The following is a 24,800-nucleotide window of genomic DNA, read 5'->3' on the forward strand; positions in this document are numbered from 1 at the left end:
ATAAACCACTACAATTAAAAAAAATGTAAATTAAAATTTTTAAAACTCTTAAATTAAAAATTCTAAATCTAGGATTTGATTTTTTTAACAGCTAGTAATTTTATGATTCAAAATTAAAAAAAAAAACAAATATTCAACAAAGATACAATTACAAACATTAAAAAAATTATGATTTCATAAACCACTAAAATACAAAAAAATGGTAATCAAAATTTTTAAAACTTTAAAATCCCTATTTAAATTATAATTTCATAAACCAATACAATTAAGAAAAATGTAAATTAACATTCCAACGCCCAAGGCTCCAAAAAAGTTGGAACGGTAACTTCAACTCGCTGGTTCTCGGGCATAACTCACCCAATCAAGATGATTCTTTTTTCCAGTGATTTGTTAGAAGTCTAGATGATCCTAGAACTTTGCAGAACTCAATTTGATCAAATCTGTAATTTTTGTGATCAAAAACATCGTTCCAACTTTTTTTTTCGCGTGTAAAAAAAAAATCGCCAAAAATTCCGCGGAGGCAGTCTTTTTGAAAAAGTTGGAACGATGTTTTCGGTCGCAGAAATAACAGATTTGTTCAAATCAAGTTCTGCAAAATTTTAGGATCATCTAGACATTCTTACAAATCCCTGGAAACAAGAATCGTCTGGATTGGTTGAGTAATGCCCGAGAACCAGCGAGTTGAAGTTACCGTTCCAACTTTTTTGGGAGGCTTGGGCGTCCGTGTAAGTTGGACATGCGTTGGGCGTTCCAGTGTTAAAATTGCTAAAACTCTTAAATTTAAAATTCTAAATCTAGGTTTTGATTTTTTTTAAACAGTTAGTAATTTTAAGATTCTAAACATAAAAAATCATATATTCAACAATTATACAATTTAAACATGAAAAAAAATATAATTTCATAAACCACTAAAAATTAAAAATCTTGAATCCAGGTTTTTATTTTTTTTAACATTTAGGGTATTTTAACCATTAGTGGACCCCCTAGTAGAGCCGAAGCACATTTTTCACAAATTTTCAATATTTTAAGCACTTTTTCATAACCCTTTGTACAAAACAAAGAAATCTGAAGTCTTTTGAACAATTTTGACTATTTGTTTCATCAGTTATTTGTTTTTGAGCAGAAAAATAGCCAATTGAAAAAAAAGTTTTTTTTGCCTGTTATGGACCCCTTTTCCTATAGTGGACCCGGGTCCATAATCCGATTGTGGACCCGGGTCCACTATAGGCAAACTGTTATTTTTATACCAAATTTTACCGATATTTGATGTTTTGATGCATGGTGTAGGTCTTATGATAGATATAATGAATAAAAGATGGATTTTGCTCACTTTTCATCATAAACAAATATTTTTTGTTAACCAATTTGGCTTTAAACAACAAAAAACCTAACAGACATTTAAACACATTTATTTCCGAAAAAGATCAGAGAAAACGTTTCAAAAACCACTGTAAACATAAAAATAATTTGAAAAAAGTAATCTTGATGCAAATTTTTCCATATTAATTACATAAATGGTTGACCGAAACTAAACAATAGAATTGTTTACAGTTGCTGATAAAACCACGCATGTTTATTGTGAAAAAATGTTTTGTTATTGATTTATTATTACAAAATATCATTTCAAACTGCAATTATGATGCTTCAGTTAAGTACAATTAACTATAGTTTTGATTAATTATAAATTCTTACGGCTTCAGCATTGTTGGTACTTTTAACATGAAAACAGCTATATTTATACTCGTAATTGGAAAAATATGCGTTTAGGTTGATAACAACAAGCATTTATTGCATGTTTTAGAGAAACTTTTGCTTGAATACACAGTTTTCATCATTTTTGAAGGTTTTATTAACAGGGGTCCACTTTTGGAAAAGTTTGGATTTTCGTTGTCCTATATTGGACCCCCCTAATTTTTGCTCAAAAATTGCATTTCTTCGCTTTATTTTAGTAAAGATCCTTAAACTTACATTACTTCGACTTGCTAAAGTTAAATAATCAGTCAAAAAATGATTGGATGGTTAATTTAATCATAAAATATAAATGCAGTTTTGTTGCGAAAATGCTAGTGGCCATGGCTGATTTCAGATGTCGAACTCAAAACACTTATTTTGGTGAAAAGGACAATTCAATGTCAGTCAACATTGTTCTAAATGATGCTGAATATTCCAAATAAAAGATTTGTAGTCAACAACACGCTTAAAATTGTGATATTATTGAATTTTTCATCAAAAACCCTTCAGAGGGTCCACTATAGGAAAGGGGTCCACTAATGGATAACGTACCCTAGCCTCTAAGTCCTTGTCAAAATTCAAAAACCTAAAATATGACTAATTTTTTTTTTTGTAATTTTAGATGGCGACAAAAATGGTAGCTTTTAAGAATTTGAATATTTTAGAAAATAAGATTTTCAGATACCTATTAAGGAATTTGAAAATTTAATTCCAGAATTTTAGAATTGTATTTTTTGTTAATTTTGTTTCTTTTTTTTTGTATTTTTAAAGGCATAAATTCATTAATTTTTGTTTTTTTTTTATTTAGATTTTTTGGATATTTTAATATTTTTTATTTATTTTTCTCATCGAGAAGCACCTCTGAAAAAGTATTGTTAAAAGGCCGAGAAAATTTTCTGTAATTTTCTTTCTGGATTTTTGAAAACCGGGTATATTAGTTTCTTTTCAGTATACATACAATATTTCAACAATTGTATGTTTTTAAAATTTAAAATAAAAAAAATATCTATTTTCAGACATTTTTATTTTTTTATGAAAGAATCTCGCAAATAAAAAAAAAACGTTTTTTGGTAACTCAACTTTCAGTCATAAAAAGGTAAATGAAAAACGGGATTTTTTCCGTGTGCCTACTGTTCTGAAAAGACTTTATCATAAACCCTACCAACTTTGACGAAGACACCAAATCGATCAGAAAATTCCTCCTCAAGATACAGAATTTCATAAATTTACATACCCATTTTGTGTTTTGATAAAAGTTCAAAATTTTAAAACCATTTTTTTCCTTTCATTTTTTTTTGCTGTGTAGAATGTTTGTTTGTTTGTTTATTTCTTGTAGCGTAAAGGAAACCTTTTTTAATTTGCTACATTTCGATTTTACAGAGAATATTACTTTAAATTGTCGTACATTACGGTTCACGTCACAGATACATGTGCATGTGCATTTCTGTGCATTTTTTTTTAACAACATTTCCGATAAAAAGTGTCAAATGGAAGTATTTAATTTCATGACCTTTTTAAATAACTTTAACTTCTTTCTAATGTAATACAGTTTGTTCAATAAAAGAAAGAAAAAAACTATATATTTTTAACCTTCAATGTTATAAAAAAATAGTACTGCAAATTTTGAAAGTTTGTTCACACGTTTTTGCAGTATTTCTGGAAGGATTTCCGTTTTTTCAAAACATTTTTTTTCCTGTGAGTATTGCCATTTTTTTCGAACATTAGCAGTATTTGACAAATAAAAACATTTATAAGATATTTTAATTCTTAATCATTAAAAAATAGTATTTTTTTAAAAAATGATTTCAAGTTGCTTCAATGACAATTTTACTTATAGGTCAAAGTACTTCACATTCATTCAATATCATTTATTCTTGTATCAGTAGAAGATTTATGGGATAAACTTTGAATTAAAATGTTTAATTTTAAGAACTTCGAATAAAAAATTGAAAAAAAAAAACACATTTTGAGCTCTAACATAAGGCGGCGACAATTCATTCAACAGTGTTGTCAAGTTTAGTAAAATAGCGAAACTAAAGTCAGGGAAAATGGTCTTCAATTACAGACAAATACAGTTCGAAATTTATTACACAAAAAAGCTGCCAGCCCTACTACGTTGTGTTTACCGCAGTGAGGATTCTGTGAGCAGATTTCACATTTCACATAATTTATAGGGAAAGAGGGTATCCGTGGACATACCGCTCCAATTTATTATTGCGTTTTTGCTACGACGGTCATGTTTAGTGCAATAATAAATAAAGAAATGTCGTATAATAATAAAACAAATATTTTAGAAGGTCGGAAAAAATACTTCAACAACCATATTATTTTTTATTCACAAGTGCTAATATACATATTTGCTAAATTTCACCACTATCTTTTTCTAGTCTTGCGCGCTTAACTTGGCGATCTTCCTCCAAGGGTTCTGACCATACGCCAACCGACGACCCAAGATGTCAATTTTTCAGTTCAAACTCACCCAATGTGAAGAGTGTCGATCGATTCGATATCGATTTCCCGACTTTTGTTGACCGTCGTCGCCCAGAAGGTGTGCCTGTTCCGGACTGCGTGTAATTTACGTGTTTAAAAGCCCTGTACCTTTATACTTGGACGAGCATATTGTTGGGCAGATGCAAATTTGGGTCTCTTTAATTTCGGTGAAGGCTAGGTCTAAAGTTGCGCAATTTTACTCGTCGACGTGCCTCCCAAGCAGCGATGCTATGAACTTGGTCAATATTCAGTTTCAAATGATTCAATTTGTTTTTTTTAAGAACTTCAAACTTGAGAAAACGAAGCAACTGTCCATGAATCATATCTTTTTGGCCATCCAACGGGTTTGTGCCAAACTTTTCGCCGGCCACAATGGGAATGGGAAGGGGGGCAGCTAGCATGTCGATGGCACCATAATTTTTAGCTCGTTTTTTTCCCCCCGAAAACAACCAACCATCCATATTTCAACCCGAAAACCCAACTCCAAGAGCAACAGCAGCAGCTGCCCGTCTCGACATGAATCGTGTTGCTGGGTTGGGGATGGGTTTCGCTTGCTTGCCGTTTCTTTGCTGGGCAGTTTTGAATATCAAAATTATTATACCCAACCACCAAATCCGAAAGGGAGAGAGAGAGAGAAGTGCATTGGTTGCTGGAAAGTACCATCATCATCATCATCCTCACCAGCAGCAGCCATAAAATCATCAAAGAAAAGAAAAACAACAACAACAAAATCGCCTTTTTCCCATCCCATTTGTGACGACTCGACTCGGCTCTGAGTCTGTTTGTTTTGCGTGTACATTTTTCTTTTTTTTATATATATTTTAGATCTATGGTCAGTCTCGGGAAGGGGCATTATTATTTAGCTGTTATTTGGCTGCTGCTGCTGCCTCTTTTGGCCGGTCGTAAAATATTGCCCAAAAACTGCTCTCAGAGACCATCATCCATCTTTCTTCTTGTAGTTTTTGCTGTTGATTTGAGCACAGAGCAAGTACCCACCAAGTCGTCGTAGGCAAAATTCAAGAGAGAGAGAGAGAGAGGGAAAAAACCTCCACACAACTCCGACACGGCGCCCAATTTCGATCCACTATAATTGTCTTCTTTTCTGGCCGTTCCTTTTTCCTTCATTTATGTTTCTCCAAGTCGGTGCCTCTTTTTTCTTCCTCTCCTCCTCACTTCCCATCTCTCTGTTGATGTTCACACGTTTCATTTTCTGCTGCACTTACACAGTCTCATCCAGCATAAAAGAGATGGAAAACAGACATATTTGCAACGCGGTGTACTTTTAAATTGATCGTAAAAATTAAAAGATTGAAAATAAACCTCAATGTACCTACATGTGTTTCCCCTACATAAAAATAAAATAGTCATTAAACTAAATTAAATCTAGCACGAAACGAAAATACAATAACTTTAAAAACTGAAGAAGGTTGACGATCATCCCAAAACGGTTAGAAAAACAATGCATTATTTAATCTCCCTTACCTACATCAATTCCCCCTTCGAAAAATGTTGGATCAAACAGAAAAAAAAAACAGTTATGATATCATTGATATCATAGACTTAATTTTTTGTGTTTTATACACAATTAAGTTTTACTTTATAAAAAAATTGTTTTAAAAAATGTAACAGATCACTTTTTTTTTCAAGAAAATAAATAAACCCACCGTGGCTCTTACGTTCCTTTGTTTCCTTCCTTCCTTTGGAACCTTTTTTTTCCTGTAGTTTCTTACGGTGTGGCCAACATCATCGTCGTCGAGGTTGGCTATGTTCTTTCTGTTGGCTTGAAATCTACCTTTTTTCTTTCGCTCTGGAATTATAAAACTAGAAAAAAATCTATTAATATTGAAAAAATTGTAATCAGAATGGTTTTTTTTTTTTGTAAAATTTCCCACTCGAAATTAGAAAAAAAAATTCTTTAAAGTGGTGATATATTGAAAAAATTGCCAGATCATCAATGTTTCAGACACTTTGGAAGAAAATATAAATCAATGATGTTTAGAAAGACTTTCTGAATTTTTTATTTTCTAAAATTAACTACACTTGATTTTGGATCGTTTTGAAAGTTTTACTTCGCTACTCTTAATTTTTGGCAGAGTTGCCAGATCTTTGATATCCTTCAAAATTATTTCTTAAAATGTAAATGTTTGGACTTTTGCCAAAATCGATTTTTAGCTTAAAGGAGGTATTCGATTATGGCAAACAAACTAACTCGCACTTCTGCAAACAAATGCAGGCAAACTGTAAAAAAGTGCGAGTTTGTTTGTCATAGTCTAATACCCCCTTAACTGTTTTACAATGTTGATTGGAAATTCTGATATTAATCAAGCCATGCAGAGATTTTTATTCAGTTTTCGAGTCTAACTTGTTATTACTCAAATTATTCAATTCTTGATTTATAACATTTTTCAAATATTATTGTCTAAAAGTTCTTTAAAAAATCTTAATAGGTATTTAATTTCGAAATGTATAAAATAGCTGCTATGAAAATGTGTCATTATTTTGGTTACACTTGGAAAAAAAATCTTTTTTCATCATTTGAGAGCATTTAAAAAAAATATTGTCTGATTTTATTTTAAATGAAACATACCAAGTATGAATGACGCATTACATTAATTCATTCAGGGGCGAAATTTCATGACAGGGTTGCCAAATTTCAAAAGTTTTTGACTCGTCAAATGAAGAAAAAGCTTTTTTTTTTATTTTTTTTAAATCCTTCGATGTTATTTTTTCATGTTTTACATTCATGGAACGTTTTTTAAAAAAATAATTGGATTTAAAAAAAAACAGTTTGCACTGCTTTAAATGTGAGTATTTAGAAATCAATTCAGCATAAAAAAATATTTTCAAAGGTGACCAGTTTAAAAAAAGATTTTGTGCAATCATTGGAAGAAATCTTGAGTTTTTTTTATTAGGTCCTATAAACATATGAAAGACAATAGTTTATTGGTTCTTTTTTAAAAAAAAAAACTCAGGAAATAATAAAAAAAATCTCAGTTTAAAACTTAAGCATTTCTTATAGTTGAATTTTGATTTAAAACATCACGCAAAAACGTTTTGTTGATTTCAAAATCATAATTTTTGTTGAATCAACGCTAAACGCCAAAGCAACTTTTTCAAAACAACAAAAGATTTTTGTGGAATTGAGAAAATCAAGGTTTGTTTCAACGCAAAATCGACGTTGATTAGATTCAACAAAAAAATTGTTGAATCAAACCTCGTACAGGTTGATTCTACAAAATATTTTTCTGCGTGATGTTACGAAACTTTTTTTTTTTAAGAAACGCACTTTTGTAAGAGATTTTGAATTTTAAATTATATTATTGTATTAATACAATACTCAAAATAAAAAATATTCCACTCCCATTAAAATTTTGAAGTTTTTCTTAAAAATATTGTTTTGCATAGTTGTCAATAAAAAAAATAATGAGATCGTTTTTTTCTGCGATTTTCTAAGTTAAACAAAGGAATCATTCGTGAAATTTTGTGATCTCTTAAAAAAATTAAAATTAAGACTAACATTTCTAAAGGTCCAAAAATTGAATATTACAACTTTTTGAAAAATTAGTTGCAAGTTTAATATTTTCAAAATATATTTTTTTCAAATGGTTCAGAAAATTCCATAAATGGTTGTTTATTTATTTATTTATTTCATTGTTAATCGGGCCATTAGGTTCCGAGATATCGTTATTCGAAAATTGAGTGCTGTTTCGGTGACATCCATGGTGACACCTTAAAAAGAATCAATTTTATTGTTTCTGCATATTTGAGTGGCTGTATCGCAGCAACGAATAGACAAATCTTCCATCTTTATTAGAGAAACTTTCAGGAAATTTCTGTTGCTTTTTGATTTTTTTTTAACAGACACTTATGGGCACTTTGTTTGAAAATCGAAAAAAAAGGTTAATTTAACTTGGAAACGGTGAAATTTTTCAAAAAAATCTGTAAACAGTAATTTTGAATGGAAATTAGATTTTACTTTGTTTGTCTTTGTTTCAAAATTCGCCATTTTAAAAAATTGTAACATTTTGCTCAAAAAGCATTTTTTGGTCCCTTGAAACACGGGTTTTGGGAACTCAACTTTTAGTAATAAAAAATATATTTTAAAATCGAGTATTTTTTTTTTTTTTGAGATTACAGTCCAGACTCGATTATCCAAAGTTCGATTATCCGAAGGTTTGTATGGGACCTCGAGTAATCGAATCACGATCACTTTTTTTTCATATTTTTCTTACTTTAAACATGAAATTCGATTTCTGCGATCCCATTTAAGTCAAATTTTAATGGTCGATTGCATGTAAAATTAAAAAATGTTTTTTTTTTCAAAATTCCATCATCGCCATTTTGGCCGCCATCTTGGATTTTTTTTAAAATCACTTTAGAGTAGTTTACTGCCGTTCTACGCATAATTGTCCCATGTCATTTTTCGACGATTTTGACTTTTAGACATTTTTAAGTTTAGTTTAACGTATACTTTAAGAAAAACACATAAAATCTAGTACTTTGTTCGGAAACTCATTGAAAACAACACCAAGTCTGTTTGTCCCATCGTTGTACTTCTACGCATAATTGTCCCACCAAGTATTTTCTTTCACTAAATCATTAGTTTGACGAAGTATTGTGTCTTGTTTACCTGTTGTATACCAAGAAGATAACTAATAAGAGTGATAAACTGCTAACTGGAATGATTAGGGACTTATGGGGTGAACAGGGACCCACGGGACAATTATGCGTAGAAACACAAAAAACGGTCGAATTAATTTCAATTGCGTTTTTCTCAGTTGCACTTTTTTGAACATGGGACAATTATGCTTGAACGGCAGTTTAGGGGTCATACTAAAGCTCAACAATCAAAAATAAGACAACTAAAAATTTTTTTTTTCGTTGTTCAATTATCCCAAGTGAAAATTTGCCAAGGCCTTCGGATAATCGAGTCTGGACTGTATTACTATTTTTTCTGTTTAGTCCTAACCAGTACCTACAACTTTGCTGAAGACACCAAATTGATCGTAATTTCCTGATCCCTTTTGTATGCGCATTGCTGCCAAAATTGTATGGAAACTTGTATGGGCAAAAACAGGTTCCAATAAGCTTCTTTGGTCAAAGAAAAGGCCAATACAAAGTTTAGGCAAAATAAATAAAAACTATGAAATTCTTTTCCGGCTTTCTCTTATTCATGAAGTCAATTTGAACTATCGCTATCGAGCATGACAAATCCATATGATTTAGGGATTTGTTGAAATACTACGTAATTAAAAAAATATTTGCTCCCAGTTATAGGCAGGGTTGCCAGACTGCGTAAAAAGTTAAAGTGATTTTTTTAAATAGCTGGTTCGACAATAATGATTGAAAACATTGAAATAATTCATCTGAAAACATTTTCACGACATTTTTGCAAAATATTGTTTTTTTTTTTCATTAGTACCAGGCCAGGCCCACTGCGTAAAGTTAACCGCAAAAACGATTTGTTGAAATCGGTTGCGCTTGAGCACAAATGTTCAAACGACAACACAATACTGAATCTAAAGGGGAGTGTTGTTCATATGATCATTAGGGTGGTCCAGTTAAAGATTCCTATGGTCTTCGAAGGTTTCAGAGTTACCTTCAAAATCAGATCTGTGCGTTTCTAATTCAGCGTACGTGCGATAAACAATCGAACCCTAACCTTCGATACGCCCTCGTCAAAGCACATTCTTGCCTCATCTCTCGCTCTCTACCTTCTTCCCGTTCCCACAATTCCGAGCCCGAACGTGTTCGAAAACCGATTGACTCCACACAGAGTTGTAGCAGAGCGGGTCAACCTCACAATATCATTATTTTCGTACTTTTTCATCTTTTCCCTTCTTTCTCTCTGTCTCTCTCTCTTTTAGCCCGGACCACCGCGACGACGACGACTGTGTGTGAACTGGATTCTCTCGGGGTTTGGTCCCAGACGGTGATGAACCCGTTGCTGAAGACTCGCTGCTGAAGATATCGTCATCGTCATCATGCGGAAGGAAGTGACGTCGCGACGACCGTCGAGGACATCCCGCCGAAGGATTGCCGGCTTCGAACGTCGTAGTCGCTAAGAGGGTCTTCGAAAATGGTCCTCGCGGAACGACCGAACCGCCATCATCTTCTTCGCCGGAGGGTGCCGTCCCGCCACGGTGAGAATGCTGCTTGGTCGTCGTCGTCGTCTGCCCCTCGATTATCCGACGTCCGTTGGAATGTCGTCGATCATCTGGACCAGCAGCAGCAGCCTCAACAGCAGATTCCCCGTCGATTCCAGGGGTAAGATCGTCCAGCGGGAAGAACCGGACAGGTGAACCGAACCGCGCCTCCCACGCTCGATCCCTCTTTGTCGCGGCGGCAAGCTCTGAGAAGAATCAAACAACGAAGAAAAGAAAAACTGACCACCCAAAATAAGCTTGAAGAAGAGGAAGAAGAAGAAGCAAAAAAGTGCATCTCGGGAAGTTAATTGTGTATAGTTCTGTTTATTAACGAAGCTAGTAGCAGCGAATGAAGAGTGAATAACCAATTTCAGTAGCATTAATAAACGCAAAATAGTTTTTCGAAACTAGCGTGTGTGTCTGTCCGTGTGTGTGCGTGCACGTGAGTGTGTTTGTTCGAAGCGGCATTCAAACAACGTGGAGAAAGACTCCCCCCCTCGAAGAAGAAGCAGAAGAAGTGAAAATCTTCCCCCGAAACGAAGAAATAAAAACAACCCAAAGCGAAAAGCGAAACGAAAGACAGTCACACACATACAGGCACAGTTGAGAAGAAGAAGGAGAAGAGGAAGAAGAAGACACACATACTACCAGTAGAAGGAGAGACGTACGTGACGTACGTCGCATCAACAACACCACCACCACAAAAACGCAGAAGAAGACGACGAGGAAGCAGACGAAGAAGAAGAAGACGATTGCCTTCTTTCATTCATAAGCAATGAATAGGAATATAGTAAAATTCTATGCAACACTATTCATCATGCTGTCATCAGTTGTGTTAATCACAGGTGAGTTTTTTCTTTATTTCTGTTTGTTTGTTTGTTTGTTTTGCGTAAATTTTGTACATCATCATTTATTAAAAGACTAAATTAATTTTTGTTGTCTGTTTTGAGAAAAATCTAATCGTGTGATCAGTTTTCTTAATTTGGTTTATATGAATATGTTTTTGTGCAACTTTTTAATGTTATGTCGGTTTCACCTAAATTTTACAAAATTTTATGGAAAACTATGATAGTTAAAACATTTTTTTTGCTGTTACAAAATGTCAAAATTGACGAAATTACACGGACGGACTGGAGCGATATCAAGCAGCAGAGTAATACGTCTACCATAGTCATTTTCATCAAAATTAAATACTTCAGACTAAAAAAAAACTAAATTTCGTTGCCATAATATTGATATTTTTTTCTCATTTGTAGTATTTAAATTTCAACAATAACATTTCAAATGCATGACGCACATCAACCTGGATTTCAGTCCAGACTCAATTATCCAGAGTCCTTGAAAAAAAAAATCCATTCAAAAAAAGAAATTGTCAATCACGAAAAAACTTTTTTTTTTCTTATTTTGGGTCGTTATTTGAGGGGAGCAATCGTGGCTAAATGGTTTCGATGTTTGCTTTGGAAGCGAATGGTCCTGAGTTCGATTCCCGTCTGCTCTCAACGAAAAAGTTCTGGACTCATTGAATTTTGAAATTTATGAAAAACACTAAGCTTTTACTATTTTTTTCCGTGTTCAGAAGGTCATTTTGAGCAACTTATGTTCTACGAAAAGCTTTGCTTCTTTTGTTTTGTGTTTTTCCTGTTTTATTATTTTTTTGTATTTTTATTTGCATTTATCTTGTTTAATTTATGTTTATTTTTGATAGTATTTGGCCTATTCTATCACCTCCTATCATTATCTTTTGCATTTCTAGTTTTGCCTTCCTCACCTCAATGAGGAAAGGCTATAACATCACTCGAAAAATGAACTTCTTTATTTGACCTCGTAGACCCACCATCACGTATGCCTATCGACTCAGAATCAAATTCTGAACAAATCGATGCCAACATTTCAAAAAGCATCATGTACAAACCATTCGTTTCAAGAAAAACGCATTTGAATGTTGAGCATCCATTTTCAATTCCCATTTTAATATAAAAGCAAAATAAGATGTGCTAATGATAACAAACGATGAAAAACCTTGCTTTTATTAATACTTGATCATCCAAATTCAATAAAACATAATTTCCGTAATTTTATTTGAGAAAAACAAACATAACTTCTTTTGAAATCACCAACGTCTATATCACCCTGCTGTTATTGAGGCGGACGCTTTTTTCATGATGCTTTTTTTTCGTCACGAGGTTCATGTAGTCTTTTGTTTGACAGGTTGACAGGGCTATATAAACAGGAACTGGTAATGGCAGATATTTTGTTTATGTTACTTTATTTAAAATCATGATTAAACAGACTTTACTGAAGTAACTTTTGACAACCCCATCAAAAGTTATGAGTACTTAAGCGTCATTTATACGCTTTTTGACGCCGGGTCTCAAATATTTTGATGAAAAAGTTGTCCGGATCTATCATGCGACCCATGGATAGGTAATCAAAAGATCATTTTAACGAGCCCAAAAGAAATAAGATCTGATAACCCTATCAAAAGTTATAAGTACTTTAGTGTTTTTAATAAATTTTTTCAAGCCGGATCTTAGATATTTTGATAAAATAAGTGTTATTTATACACATTTTTGAGGCTGTGTAGTGTATTCACTTTATGAATGCGAGGAAGGCACCCAACACCTAAAGGTGGATTAAGTAACGTTTTTATTAATTTATTCAAAAAATTAAAACATTTTGCCATATTAACTCTTGATATAAATCAAATGATACTGTAAAAATTTCTAGATCTTCAAAAGCAGTGTAGTTTAACCGTATAATTTCGAAATGTCCAACATATGGTCTAGAAAAGCTTAAAGAAACTCTGTTAAGTGATGATATGTCACAATAGGGTTGCCAGATCATTCAATTGTTTAACTCATCGAACAGGTCTTCGAACTACCTTTCCAATGATAGTCTCTAAGAAATTTACAAAAGCCATTTTAATCAACATTCAAAACTTCCAAACGAAAAAAAAACAAGCAGAAAAAGTTGAATTTTTGTTCTGGGTTTTTTAAAAGAGCAATTCCAGCTCAAATCTGGAATTTTTCTGGTACTGTTGTACCAAACCCTCTCCGATTTCAATGAAACTTGGACGGGCTTTCTGATAAAAATGCACTGAATGAAAAATCCAGGCCAATTTTATGAGATTTTTAAATTTTTAAGTTTAAAAGTTAAATTTTTAGGTGATATTACAATTTTTTCCATTCAAAATTTTTGAGGAAATAGTCTAAGATGTTATAAAAAGACTCACAAAAAACGCAGGAGTATGTCTCTCAAAAAAAAAAAAAATACAAAAATCATTTACTAAAACTGTTTTTTTGAAAAGTGGTCTAAACGTCAAAATTTCCGATAGTGGGAATCGATTTTCCAAACAATTTTACATAAATGTCTTCATATTGACCATTGTCCTTTGACTAATCCTTGTGAAGATACAGCGGTTTAAAAAAATAAAAATGTTGAAAAAATAGGTTTTTTGGTGGTTTTTGGCAATTTCTATACGACGGACTTGATTTTTCAGGGATTGAAATTTTTTAACCGGAAAGCTCGTCCAGTTTCCCATAAGTTTGCCAGCTTTTTAATTTGATTCGTTTTAATATTTACGTAAGCTTATTTACAGTCCAGATTTTTACCACACTGAAAAAAATTAACTATTATCAATTTATCAGTTATGAGCAATGTAATTAAAAGCTTATATCTGTAAGCCCATACATCCAATATTATGAGTCCTCCAAAGCAGGACTGTGGAGTGGGAGCCGATGAAGACGCTTTTTGCGAAGGATTTCTTTGCTAATTTTAAAAAATCGGAGATCGCCAAATCTTTAAAAGCGGGTTCTGTATTTGAGGACACTCTGGAGGACCCAGAACCAAAATCAACGCTACATGCTTGGCCACACAGTTCATAATGATGCCAAAGGGTCCCACGGACATCACTGAATATGAACCATGATTGCGAACTTGGTAGAACCCTGTTGTTAAGGCGGAAGACTCCAAGATCTCTATCCCACATTTTGGACATTTAGGGGGACTCAGAACATCCAATTAAAAACATAGATTTTTTCTAAATTTAAGGAATTATCCAAATATTAGGTTTTGAGGATTTTCTTGGTCGTCCTAAAGGCCTTGAACTACCACCCCATAAAAGTAATTTCAAAATAGGGAAACTCATAAATTAAATTTTTGCTCAGGAAAACATGCATTTTAAAATTATTTTTATTAAAATGACCAGAAAAACTTCCGAATGACATAAACGGAAGTTTAAAGGGTAAACCTTACACAGAAAAAAAATGATGGTAATATTCATCAGGAAATGGTAACAGATTTTGCGTAAAAAAAAAAGATTAATTTAATCCCAGAAAATGATGAATTTTCATCAGTTTTTGATGAATATTCATCAGGTTCACAGTTTTACACATTTTTTATGTAATTATTACTCAAAAAAAAGAGGTAATATTCAACCTGCCAAATTTTCAACATTCCAAAATTCAACTTTTTTTTCTGTGTACCCTTTTTGTATGACCAGCCCTTCAAAATTGTATGGAGACTTGTATGGAAAAAATGGATGCCAAATGACTCCTCGGACACAGGGAATAAAATGACAAAGTTTCATGCGTATCAAAAAAAAAAAAAAACAAAACAAAATCTTGCTGATCGATGCAAACGGAGAGAACTACTTAAATCTTGAAGTGGCCAGCCCCACTTCGTCGTGTTTACCGCAGAGCGGATTCTGAGAACGGATCACATTTCGCAAAATCTACAGGGGCAAATCTTACTGCAGGAGGTATTAGACTACGGCAAACAAACTCGCACATTTTGACAGCTGTGCAATAGCTTAGTGCAATAGCTCCTTCAGCAAATTGTACATGGCGTATGAATTGGAAAATGGAAATTAATGGGATCTACTACAAAGTAAAAGTACGTAAAAGAGTAACTTGTCGTAAGATTAGATTTCCAAAATTATATTCATGTGCTTTAAAGATGGGCCAAAAAATTTTATTGGTCAAACCACGAAAAGAAACTTACCTATATTTTAATTATTCAAATCAGAATTTTTAAGGAGGGGGTGGTAGAAACATCATTTGAAAAATATTTGCAATGTCCTAACGGTGTTGAAAAATTTATAAAAGTAGTTTACTTTAGAAATGTTTTTGTTCCCAGGATGAGAGATACTATCTAAATTATTCGTTAAACTGTCAAAATTCAAGTCTGCCAGAAATAAATTTCGCAAAGTGTATAACTAAATGCAAGAATAACACATGTTCCTTTCTTAGATATCAATCTTCAAGAAGCTAAGCCAATCCACCAGGTCGGGCATCATTAAAACATTTGCACATTGTATTAAACAATTTCCCCCTTTTCCCGAACCAACAAATAAGACTGAATAAAAAAACTCATCACGACCAATATCCATCCCATCCGATTAACATATTGCCCCCGAAGGAGGAGGGGTTCGTCGCTTCGTGTGTCGGTCACCTGATCCCCCCCCGGGTGGTTGGTTTGAGGGCACTCCCTTTTCGAGCAAGCCTCGAAACTCAAACAAGGGGAAAATTTGTCAACAAATCGACGCGTGTGGCCAGTTGAATATCATTAACCATTACCCTACATTTATCTTCTTGGAACGCTTGCTTTTTTATGTGTGTGTGTTTTTTTTATTTCACTTTTTACTTTTCACCGACGACCAACTGTTCACACCTCGGAAAAAAAGACTCTCATTTAGGGAAGGTGAAAAACGGGCCGAAATGTAGATCACTTTTTACCGATAAGGTGTTCACCCTGTTGTTTCAGGACTGGGCGGTGCACTGATGGCAGGTTATTTTTTCGGAATAGGAAATGTTTCATTTATCGTGAAAAAAAACTGTTTAACTATAATGCATAGCTTTTAATAAATGACTATTACATTTTAGTCTATTTTGTCTTTTAATTTTTTATATTTTTAAAGTTTCAAAAAATAGACAAATTAAAAAAATGGAAGGATTTTATTTTTTCATGCTTTGTTTTTAAAAAATACACTTGCTTAACACTTTGTCAACATTTACTACTTACACCTTTACAGTGCTTAAATTCCGCAGTTGTTAAAGATTTGTGAATTTTCAAAATTTGTAAGATTTTACAAATAAAAAAAAACAAAATTTCGAGCTCTTTCAAATTTTTTTTTTGAAATGTTTGAACTTTTTGGGTTATTTCTGAAAAAAATATTTAATTTTTTTGTCATTTTTAAAAAAAACTTAATCATTTTCATTTATAAAATTTTACATTTTAAAAAATCTTTTCAATTTTTAAATTTCTGAAATTTTTTTCTTCGATTTTTTGGAAGTTTTTTTTTTAATTTTAGGATTCTTTTAAATTAAAAAAAAATGAAATTATTAATGCTTTTTTATTTTTTTTAATTAATCAATTTTTTTTCAAGATTATTACTTATTAAATGTTAAGATTTATAATTTGTTTAAATTTTTAAAATGTTTTTTTTTGTACTACCGTCATCAGGGGTCATTGGGTCTAGGGGGTAAGATTTGGTCATACAAAAATGCTGCTGTGTGACCCAACCTCACCCCCAGACCCAATGTCACCCCTGATGATGGCACCTAACATTTTTTTGTGATTTTTATAAAAACTTATTATTGAATTTTTTTAAATTTTTGAAACTTTTCACAATTTATAATTTTATAGATTTTTTTTTTTATTTTGGATGTTGACCAAGAAGTTGTCACTTAATTACTTAATTCACTTAATTATGAGTTCAGTTTTTTTTATTGTTTGCGATGTTTTCTCTAAATTTGATCGTAGGTTTGGTTTATCCATAAAGTACGTTACGCTAAAATGAGCCAAAATTTACTCTCCTCCTTCCGTTTTTTAAGACATTGACAAGCCCAACAACTTTGCAGGCCAAGGATTGATACCTAAGAGCATGCAATGGCACTGACCTTGTTTCGTGCTCTTCGGTTGACGTCCACGTAAGGAACATCCTGGAAGGAGCGTAACTAACTACATCCGTAGTTCTGTTAGATCATCCGAATTATCTTGATCAGAACAGTATAGCTCTGGTTCCTTGCGAGTGTCCTATTTTCTTACCTCCACGTTGGCTTGGTTTTCATGATGACCTAGCTGGTGGCCTGTGGAAACGGATCGTAAACCTTTGACCACCGCGGGTCAGAGTCGAGACGGCTAAAAGAAAGGGGCGCGACAATGTGGGAAAGGGAAGTCATTTGTGATTGTAGACGGTATTGTTTTGATTCGCAGTATGTTGAGTCAACTGCTGTGGATTTACCTGAAACATCGCACAACGGGGTTTCTCTTCTCTTCATTCTTAGCTACCATCTATCTCATGTTTTTAGTACTGATTCGTACTTCTTCACTGATTCTTCTGTTTTCCATTTGGTTTTGATTTTATTAACTCTTGATTCTCGTATCTCTCAATGCTTGTCACTCTTTTTTTCCAAATAATGCTGCTTTGACAAACTATGTGTTTTCTTTAAAATAAACCTTCCCCTAATGTACTAGTAATACCAAGTCTATTTATCATTTGCCTATTCTTTGTTGATTTACTTCTTTATTTATTTATTTTAATAATTATTTATCTTGCCCATCATAGCAATAATCTAAGCTTGTTTGTTATCTCTATTTATAAACTATTGCCTATTTCTACATCTACTACATCAAGCTTGTTCTTTTTATTTTTTAACATACAATTATGATTCTCTTACTATTGCTTCTTTATAAAGTATATTCTCCTTTACTGTCTATTGTTTTCTAACAAGTGAGGTTCGAGCCCTTATTCAATTAATGGAATGATTGAAGGGTTAACACAAATACTACTATTGTACTTTTGGTAAACTTTTGAATAACATGCTTGGGTCCAAAAAATTGTAACAAAACACCGCGACATAAGAAATATCAACAGATAAACACGACTTAACATTAGGGAATATTTCAGGAGAAAACAATACACAGTAAAATAACAATTAGTTTTGAATTCAAACTAAAAATAAAACAGTTTTTGCTTTAATGAAAGTTGATAGGCACACTATAAATGGTTAGGCGCTTATACTTACATCAAACCCTACGTAATGTACCACCCCCGGCCGAGTTAAAATGCGTAACCGGAAAAGAAGGTGTGCATGCCTGGCACGAACACTCAAAGCGTGTTCTAGCGAGTTGCTCGTACTGACTCAGAGCAAGGGTGAGATGTAGGTGTAAGGGCAGTGCGTGTTCGTCGGGAACCTGGTGCATAAGATCGGTCAAGGCCCGTTCTTACACTGAAAATTGCGAATTGCGAAATTGACAAGCCCAACAACTTTCCAGAAGACAAATGAAAATCCCAAAATTATCTCTGTAAAGTTTGATTTTTCACCTAAAAAATTAAATTTCAAACGTGATTTTCGTAATTTCGAAACCAAAAATATAGCAAAATACAGTTAGGCCGTTGCAAATATTTTTTAAAGTTTAAGTTTTAAAAATATTTTTTTCAAAAAACCGATTCTGAGTTCTCAAAATAATTTTTTGTTTGTAAATTGTTAAAGTTTGATTGGATTTCTTTATTTTTTTATTTTTTTTAAATTTCTGACAAAATAAAAAAAACGAATATTTTTAAAATATAAATTTTTTTAATGCCTTAATTTTTTTTTGCACTACATATTTAAAAGAAATAAATTGCATTACCTTTGGATAATTTAAATTTTTAGTAGTATTTTTAGCATACAGTCCAGACTCGATTATCCGAATTTTTGATCGATTATCCAAAGGTTTATATGGGACTTCAGATAATAGAATAATTGAAAAAATGTTTTTTTTAATTAATTTTTTTTTAATGTTTTTTCCTTTAATTTTATTTTCTAAAGTTTTTAGTATTTTAAAATAATCTTGTACAGATTTAGGGGTACAGTCCAGACTCAATTATCCAAGGGATTCTCTAGACGGGCTTCGATTTAAAAAATCGCCAAAATTCCATTTTTCAACCAATTTTAAAAAGCATTAGAAAGAAGAACTGTAAAATTTTAGAGATTTTTTGTATTGAAAGTTTTACTTGTTTTATGTGACCAATAACTAAAAAAAAATAGGGGCTAACTTTGGCTGTGTTTTTTTATCAACATTTCCAATTTTTTAAGTAAAAAGAAGTATGCAGTTATTTTTTTAGTGTTCTAGACTATGCCTCTACGCATTTTTTCTACAATTTAAATGATAATGGTGCTATTCTATAGCAAGCAAAAAAAAAAGTGTCTGTAAAAACATGAAAAAATTTGGATAGGCAAAATGTAATGATAGCAGGTGGTAGAATAGGCCAAATATTACTAAAAACAAACATAAACTAAACAAGACAAATGCAAATTAAAAGACAAAAAATAAAACAAGAAAAACATAAAACAAGAGAAGAAAAGTTTTTCGTAGAACAAAAGTTGCTAAAAATTACGAAAAAAAAATTTGGCTGTGGAGGGTTAACGAATTATTTAGATGATGAAAGATAATGTGCAAACGTATTCTTTGAAACCTTTTTTTTTTACTTTTGAGAAATTGGAAGTTTTAACACGCGGAAAAAACAATTGTGATTACATTAATACGCGAGTATTTCATTTCTATGTCATGAATTTTCGAATTCGAATTGTTAGGTAATACTTGAGATATGAATAGTTCAGAAGCCATGTCTCATGTGATCATGAACAATGCTCATGATTTCGTGAATATAATGGAATGACTACGATCAAAGAAATAATCAACGTGAATAAAATTCACATCAACCCGTGCACTAAATACTTGAACTCAAGAAAAAAAAGTCCATGACTTATTATCAAACTGCCAAAATAGTTCCAGCTGTCAAAATGCTTATGTGCCCGTTTCAAATGTTGCTCCGAATTTGCTGTTGGCGACACGTTTTGTGCTAAATGTTTATGGTTTTAAAAACAGAAAATTCACGAATTAATTTAAATTTCAGATTTTTTATGGATACCATCCTTGAATATATTTTTTTTTAATTTTGAAAGAAATTTTAACACCCACGTGAAATCGAAATCTTCATCAAAATATCATGTTCTAACCTAATAAGTGACCTGTGGGAAGGACTAGCAATCTTCTGATCAAAAGTGATCCGAGTTGAGCGGCTATCAGAGAGGTACACGTAAAATTGGAGAAGGAATGTATGCTAATGTAGAAGGTATTGTTTTGATTCGCAACATGTTGGAAAACCCATTTTGGATGAGTCGAATAAGTTTGGAAGTTTGGAGTTCTTTATTTTTTTTTCACGTGGCACTGTGGACATCAGTATAACCGCCGACGTGCCATCCGAGCTTCGATGCTACAGGATGGACTACAAAAATCAATTTCAAAGACTAAACTAATTTTCTTTTTTTCTCACTCTCTCCCTTAGACTGCTGTTCAAGCAGATCCATGCCGAAATCGCGCCCCCGACCAGTGTCCCACTTTCGCGGTGTGATAACGACGTCGTCGGCCAAGATTACGACGACGACCGGCAGTCACGGCAACCTGAACCTGAACGGCGGCGATGGCGGCCAGCAGCAGCAGCAGATGCCGGACTCGGCGACGGCGACCTTCACCCTGATCACGACCAAGACGGCCATCGTGACGGGGAGCGGACCGACCTCGACGGTGACGGACCCGCGGAGTGGCCCCGGCCCCGGAGGTACCACCAGCAGCAGCAGTTCGGATCAACGGCAGAACCAGCCTCCGCAGCCGAACAAGGACCAGCTGATGCGGATGGGCAAGTGCTCGCTGCTGTTCGAGGAGAACTACTGCCTGAACGGGGGCAAGTGCTACAACTTTACGATCGCCAACTCGACGATGCCGACGTGCGAGTGCGCGGACGGGTTCATGGGCGAACGGTGCGAGTCCAAGTACCTGGACGGAACTTATCTGAGCATGCGCAAGTCCAAGATCCACATCGAGACGGCCAGCATCTATTACGGCGCGTTTCTGGCACTGATAGCGGTGCTCGTTTTGCTATACTTCCTGCACTGCTTCCAAGCCGGAGCGGCGGCGGCGTCGGCGGTGAGTTCAGCTAGCGGAAGCAAGCAACTCCTGCTGAAGAAGAGCAAAAAGGTGGTGAGTTAGTCCGAGAGCGAGCGAGATCTGTATCCCCGAGCTGGTTGGGATAGATCGACGACCCCCCCACCAATCCATGACGACGACGACGACGACAACTCGAGAGTAGAGAGTTCTCTCCGGAGAGGGCGCGCGGGAGGAAAGGGACATGGTCCTTGAAGGACACAGGTTTGCGTGCGCGCGTGCGCGCAATAGATTTGGTTTCGTTTGTTTTTGCATGCTGGACGCGCATGGGAATTGAGATTAGGGTAAAGGGCGCGCGCGCGCGCGCGATTGCCAACTTCACACCTTTCTGGTTCAGGTTCAGTTTTTGCGCTGGATTAGCAAGCTGAGAAGAACTGTTCCGTTGTGGAATCGTCCTCCTCCTCCCCCCAACAAAAGACCCCGAACTAGACGACCTAAAACACAGCTGAACAGCTAAACAGAGAGAGAGAAAACGTATTATTAAATTATTCTTAGTTAGTTACTTAGTTAGAGCGAGAGAGAGAGAGAGTGAGAGTGGCCTTCCTTAACACGTGAGCGTCCAAGCGCGATGATAATTTCCCAATGTGTAAAAAGCTAGTTCCGTAAGTTCCGTATAGTGTTTAAAAAGCCCGGGGAAACGCTTGCGCGTTTCTCCGTCAGCTTTTGTTTTTCTTTATTTCCCCTCCCGCCTAGCCATTTAAGACACAAAACACCCAAAAAAATCCCTCACTCACACACTCACACATTTTGTTAAACAGTAAAGTAAGAGCAAAAGCGTAGAAAGTTACTTGAGAAAAGTAGAACAAACAATAGTCACACCCGAACAAACAAAACAAAAAAACTAAACCGAGACAACCGACAACGACAATAGCCATGCAATGATTAAACAGTAAACAAAACAAAACAAAAAAAAAGATCATTCTCACTTTGCACCCACATTCAACACGTAAGCCAAAGAGTACGTTTTAGTACTTTTATAAGTTGTAAGTTGCAAGCTTATATTTTTTTTGTTTATTATATTTTTGCGCGCGCAATATCCCAACCTTCTACATCCCCTACCCTTGAAAACCCAAACCCCCCGCAAAACTTATACATAAAAAATATATTATAACAACTAGGTAGCATTTTCTTGCGAGAAAAGTAAAAATAAATTCATCTCAAAACAAAACAACAACAAAAAAAACCTTAACCCCTAAATTTCCTTTTTCCTCCAACCCTCTTTTCTGTGTAGATCTTAAAAAACAAAAACATCAGTATTACAAAACAATGGCAAGTTGCTAAATATTATTCCTACACATACACACACACACACACTTAACACACTCTTTTACACATTTACCGCGGAAACAGAAAGGGTGCGCGTTGAATGACACTTGAAACAGAAAAAATTGTGGCGAAAATTGGTCTTTGTCATTCTGGTCATGTCTGTGACAACATAACCATCTGGACTTTGTTAGAGTTCTGTATTGCAAATTTTACAGAGAAGCCACATTCAAAATTGAATAGCTCAATTTCAAAACCATAAAAAAAATCTTTTAAAATTAACAAAATTTATTTAAAAAAATATAAAATTCCAAAATTCGCAAATATTTCTTTAAAATAATTTGAATTTTGTTATTCTGTAATGCTCTTTGTCATACTGGTCATGTCTATTACAACATAACCAGCTGCATGTTTATTTTTTTCTATAACAAATTTGCGGCTGTTACGGCGAGCTTTTTTATCTCCTCCTATCTGCTATTGGAGCTTTTAGTAAAGTGCGCTAGATTATGTTTACGGAATCATCCTTTTTGGACTGCAACATTTAATTTCTAAGAATAAATTTTCAAAACAACCTATGAGTCATTGGTTTCCTATGCAAAATTAATCTAGATTTTATAGGTAACTTTTTGCTTATTTTGTAATTGTAAATTTTGTAATTTTTGACAGAGTATTATATCCTTTTTCCGAGGCTTTCAGAAAATTGAGTCTGCACAGTACTTTTAAAATGTTGTTACAAAAAAAAGTTTTTAAAGATTTGTAAATTTTTAAAAAATTTAAAATTTCAGACAAATTTAAAAAAAATCAAAATTTTGAATTCTTTTAATTTTTTTGGATTTTTTAAATGTCTGATTTTTTTGTATAAATTTTGAAAAATTGAAGTCTGTACTGTACTTTTAAAATTTTGATATAAAAAAAAGTTTTTAAAGATTTGTAAATTTTTAAAAATTTTAAAATTTCAGACAAATTAAAAAAAATCAAAATTTTGAATTCTTTAAATTTTTTGGATTTTTTAAATGTCTGAATTTTTTGTATAAATAATTTTTATTTTGTCGTTATTTTTAATTTCTTTTTCAAAATTATTACTTATTAAATATAAAGATTTAACAATTTTTTATTTTTTTTTGCAAAAATGTCGAAATTTGTATGAACCAATCTCAACTAAATGTCCCAATCCCCCAATGACCTAATGTCACCCCTGATGACGGCACCATTTTTTTTTGTAATTAAAAAAAATAATTTTCTTATTTTTTAATTTTTTAAATAAAAAAAATGGAATCCTCTTTGCGGTTAACTTTACGCAGTTGGCCTGGCCGCTTAAACGTTTATGATGTTTCAATGCAATTTAATGCAATGGGTCACTGCAAATGTTAATAATGACAAGAAGATGCTTGGTGTTAATCAACCTGAGGCATTCTCCTGGATGCCCTCGAAAGACTGGCTGCGATAGGGTTAGATTAGATTAGATAAAAAAAATTGGAATTCTGTTACATTTTTAAAACCTTTTACAATTTCATTAATTTTGGATGTTGATCAAAAAGTTGACACTTTGGCTCAATTTTGAGAGCAGTTTTATAAGATTTGTAAATTTTCAGAAAAATTAAAAAAAACAAAATTTCCAGTTAAAAAAAAAATTTAAATTTTTTGTATTCAAAAAATAATATTGTGGTTTGGTTGAGCGTTTTAGCAGAATGCATTACTATGAATACAAAGAGACGAGTTGTTCCAACTCGTCTCTTTGTATTAAAAAAAAAATTCAAAAAACTTTTTTTAAATCTTTACAATTTTTAAATTTTAGAATTTTTGGAAACTTAATTTGGGGCAAAAAAATAAAAAAGTATAAAATTTGAAATTACGAGCCATGGTATCAACATTTTAATGAAAAAAGTGTTTTAAAATGCATTATACACCTGTCCAGTAGTTTTGCCATCATTAGTTTCCAAAATATCTAAGTATTGACGAAAATTTTATTTTTTGCGAAAAATATATTTTTTGCGGTGCTGTACATTGGAATTTCATAAAAAATAAAAACATTTTCAAATAAGCCCAAACATGCTAAATAAGATTATTAATGCAGAAATGTGCTTTTTAGATTGTTTTCAGTTCATTAGACTTCTATTTTCATGGAAATTTTGAAGTTTCTTGGAAAAATATTTTTTTTGCCCCCTGATTTTTCAGACCGAT

The 24,800-nt window shown here is 33.2% G+C and overlaps 2 protein-coding genes across 2 annotated transcripts in view; both read left to right on the forward strand.

Moving 5' to 3' along the window:
- Window positions 1-10,245, forward strand: part of LOC120421080 (max-like protein X) — a 56,056-nt gene extending 45,811 nt beyond the window's left edge. Inside the window, exon 4 of the mRNA XM_039584227.2 lies at window positions 10,089-10,245. Coding sequence (XP_039440161.1) covers window positions 10,089-10,186 — 98 coding nt within the window. The 3' untranslated portion in view covers window positions 10,187-10,245. The remainder of the gene's footprint in view (window positions 1-10,088) is intronic.
- A 749-nt stretch (window positions 10,246-10,994) lies between these two features.
- Window positions 10,995-22,408, forward strand: LOC120421081 (protein spitz-like). The gene is made up of 2 exons (XM_039584228.2): window positions 10,995-11,212; window positions 20,701-22,408. The coding sequence occupies exons 1-2, from the start codon at window positions 11,143-11,145 to the stop codon at window positions 21,399-21,401; spliced, it is 771 nt and encodes a 256-aa protein (XP_039440162.1). The 5' UTR covers window positions 10,995-11,142; the 3' UTR covers window positions 21,402-22,408.
- Window positions 22,409-24,800: the final 2,392 nt, after the last annotated feature.

This window comes from Culex pipiens, chromosome 1 (assembly GCF_016801865.2).
Source record: "Culex pipiens pallens isolate TS chromosome 1, TS_CPP_V2, whole genome shotgun sequence".
NCBI classification, from domain to species: domain Eukaryota; kingdom Metazoa; phylum Arthropoda; class Insecta; order Diptera; family Culicidae; genus Culex; species Culex pipiens.

Bases quoted from the DNA above. Each gene is read 5' to 3' on its own strand.
- LOC120421081 (XM_039584228.2), top strand. From the start codon at position 11,143: ATGAATAGGAATATAGTAAAATTCTATGCAACACTATTCATCATGCTG. The intron at 11,213-20,700 runs GTGAGTTTTTTC...TCTCTCCCTTAG, and splicing joins ATCAGTTGTGTTAATCACAG to ACTGCTGTTCAAGCAGATCC.